Source organism: Gavialis gangeticus, unplaced genomic scaffold (genome assembly GCF_001723915.1).
Source record: "Gavialis gangeticus isolate Ggan-Ray unplaced genomic scaffold, GavGan_comp1, whole genome shotgun sequence".
Classification (NCBI taxonomy): Eukaryota; Metazoa; Chordata; order Crocodylia; family Gavialidae; genus Gavialis; species Gavialis gangeticus.
Genome location: NW_017729022.1, coordinates 37,850,498 through 37,853,654, shown reverse-complemented (window position 1 = coordinate 37,853,654; position 3,157 = coordinate 37,850,498). Strand labels below are relative to the sequence as shown.

The 3,157-nt window shown below is 45.4% G+C and overlaps 1 protein-coding gene across 4 annotated transcripts in view; it reads left to right on the top strand.

Annotated features, from left to right (window-relative positions):
* Positions 1-3,157, top strand: part of PPFIA2 (PTPRF interacting protein alpha 2) — an 854,871-nt gene that overhangs the window by 774,159 nt on the left and 77,555 nt on the right. For all 4 annotated transcript variants that reach the window (XM_019514802.1, XM_019514801.1, XM_019514804.1 and 1 more), the window contains one exon: positions 1,050-1,131. In XM_019514802.1, coding sequence (XP_019370347.1) covers positions 1,050-1,131 — 82 coding nt within the window. The remainder of the gene's footprint in view (positions 1-1,049; positions 1,132-3,157) is intronic.

The following is a 3,157-nucleotide window of genomic DNA, read 5'->3' as shown; positions in this document are numbered from 1 at the left end:
GTCTGGAACCAGCTTCCAAGTGAGGTGGTGCAGGCTCCCACCCTGGGGGTTTTTAAGAGGAGGTTGGATGACCACCTTACTGGGGTCATTTGACCCCAGTGCTCTTCCTGCCATGGCAGGGGGTCGGACTAGATGATCTGCTCAGGTCCCTTCCGACCCTAGAAACTTTGAAACTATGAAATGTACATAACCAGTGTTCAACGCTGTTATATTAAATATAATGTTACTCTGTTTTAAAGCAGCTAAAGCCAAATTCTGGACAGAGGCAGATGTGTTCTGCCCTTATTGACATCTAGCACATGTAGTTATAGAATCTGGATCTATCTGACCAATTTTATAATTGACATGTAAAGATAAATTATTGCATGATGGTAATGCAATGGATGCTATCAAGGGTCTGGATAGACATAAGCACTCCAAGTGCTGCCAAAAGTGAGGATGCAAACATACGCGCCTGATGAGTTGCCTTGGAAATGTTTGTCCTCCTTCAAAAATGACCCCAGGAAAAATACCCCCATCCCCAACATTTCACTATGAAGCACTTCATCTAGCATTTGCACCTGGTAGTACAGCTTGATAGGGGTTGCTCGGTCCTCTAGCATCCGACAGTGCTCCTGTTCCCATCCCCTCCTATGGCTCTAAGGAACCAGCTCTGTGTTTCCCACTGGACTCCAATGTTTGGGGTCATAGGACCTGGCTTATATATGACCTCAACTGTTTACTATCAACATATTCACATTGCATAATACATAGCTGTGTTACTCAGTTATTCATTCCTTTGCATGTCAAGATGGCAAGCATTGTAAAAGGACATCAAGAAACAAATTGTGGAAGAAAGAGACAAAAAATAGTTCGGCCTAAAAAAAATCCAATCATACTTTAGAAGGAGCTGGTATTTCTTTCTCAGGCTTATACCTTTAAACAGTGCTATCAAAGTAATTATTCATGAACAAAATTACTGTTCTTTATTGTTGCCTTTAGCATCTGTGTTGCATCTGTGTTGTTCCCAGCTTCTGCTGTGTACTGAACAGTTTGTGATACCCTTTTAGGCATGAACTGTTGGAGGAAGCTCGGAGAAAGGGGTTGCCTTTTGCACAGTGGGATGGACCTACAGTGGTTGCCTGGCTGGAGGTAAGTGTTAGCTGAATATTGAGAGAGACCCATATAAGAATGCCAGTGATAAGGGCAGGCTCCTGGGAGACCCAGATTTATGTGTTTGGTCTGAATGAGACAGAAGGGGCATGTCTGCATGTACCTATTAATGTACAGCAATAAACTCCAGAGCTTATCACTATGGGGCACGCATCAGCCTGCCAGCCCAGAGCTTCTTCCCCCTTGGCTCAACATCCTGCAGAGGGGCTGGCTGGGGCACGAGGTTGCTTCAGTGTGCAACTTGCCAGCAGGCAGCTTCTGCACTGAAGCACCCTCATGCCCCAGCCAGCTGGGTCAGTGTGTACACATGCACCACTGAAGAGTTTTTTTGCTCCACAGCAGGATATTACTGGTAAATACTAGTTTTTAAGTATTTACCAGTACTATTCTGCTGCAAAGTAAATTAGTTTTCTCCAGCCTAATAGGAATGCCCATGTAGATGCTGAGATGTTTACTGTGCAGCTAATTAATCTGTTGCACAGTAAATATATTGTGTACAAAAGGAATTTGTATCACTTCTATTTTTAGTGAAAGATTTGCCAAAAAAAATAATCACCTAGCTTCATATAGGTTAGAGTGGGGTGTGAAGTATCATAAACCCACCCCAAAAGCGGGAATCATTTTGCAGTTAGAGTGTCTCCCACAGAAACATCTGTCCCAAGTTTGATTTGACTGACTTCGTGTTTGGTCTTGGTTAAAAGCTGATAATAAGCTGTATTTGTTTATGAAATTCCTAGCATTGTATGGATTGCTAATGTCTGTAAACATTGTCAGGACACGCTGGAAGACAGTGTTATAATCAGAAAAAAAGGGTGAAAAATTGTATTTGTGTAGTCTGCCTTCAAACTATAGTCAGTTTTTCTGGTATATTTCTTTAGTCCTGTACAAAAAATCATTTTGTGGTTTACTATCTTACTGTTTGCCCATGGTAAAGCATGGTTTCAGTGCTATTCCAGACTAACCCCTTCTATGAAGGGAAACACCTAGAATTCTTCCCCAATTCAAGGAGTGATCACCTGGAGCTGTCAAAGATTCCTTTGCTCCAGCTGTGGGATCCAGTACAAAGGTAGTGTAGCTGAGACTTATGAAGATTAGGAGTTATCCCAGGTCAAACTCTGCTCTTTTCCTTGGGACAAGCAGACAGTGGCAGGAAACTTGGGGTTCTGATATGCCTCATGGACAAGTTTGTGACATAGGGAAAGAGGTGGGCAGTGGGGGGGAGGGCAATTGTGGCCAGATTTGTAGAAGTTCTAAGCATTTGCAATTGCAAATGAAGACCGCTAGGTTGTTGTCTGAAGGTACAGAGCAACATACAGGCTGTGGAATGGAACTGACCCATTGAACCATTGGATATGGCCTGCAGATGTGAGGCTTTAATGACATTTGGCACCGGGGGAAGGCTTCAACTGCAGGTGCTCCTCCTGTGCTACCATAGGCCTAAGCACTTCTTGCTGGTACTTTCCCCATGCCTCCACAGGGACAAGCACTGGTTCCAAACACTTTCCCTGTGTGAGTGGTGGCAGCAGCTAGGTCCTAGCACCTGTCCACCAATCCACTTCTGACTCAAGGTAGGTCATTCTAGCCTGAAGCCAGAAACAGTTGCCTACCCCTCATATAAAGTGTTATAAAATTTCTGAGTACTGAGAAAATTTTGTCAACTCTTGACAATTTCCTATCTGTAAAATGTGTATGACCATACCATCTCCCCTGACAGGTAGGCTTGCGTGAAGTGACTAGTATTCACGTTGAGTCAGGGGCTTTTTTTTTTTTTTTTAAGAGCTGGGAGCTGGGGCCGAGTGGGGCAGCGATGGGGGGGCAGGCTGAGAGAGTGGGTGGAGGTCAGGGGCTCATGGCAGAGCCCCCCACACAGCATGGGGCAGTGTGGGGCAGCAGGAAATGCCCCCCCCACCTGGCAGCAGCTGGTGAGTGGGGGCTTTTTTTTAAAGAGCCAGGAGCTGGGGCCGGGCAGGGCAGCTATGGCGGGGGCTGGGAGAGCGGGCAGGGG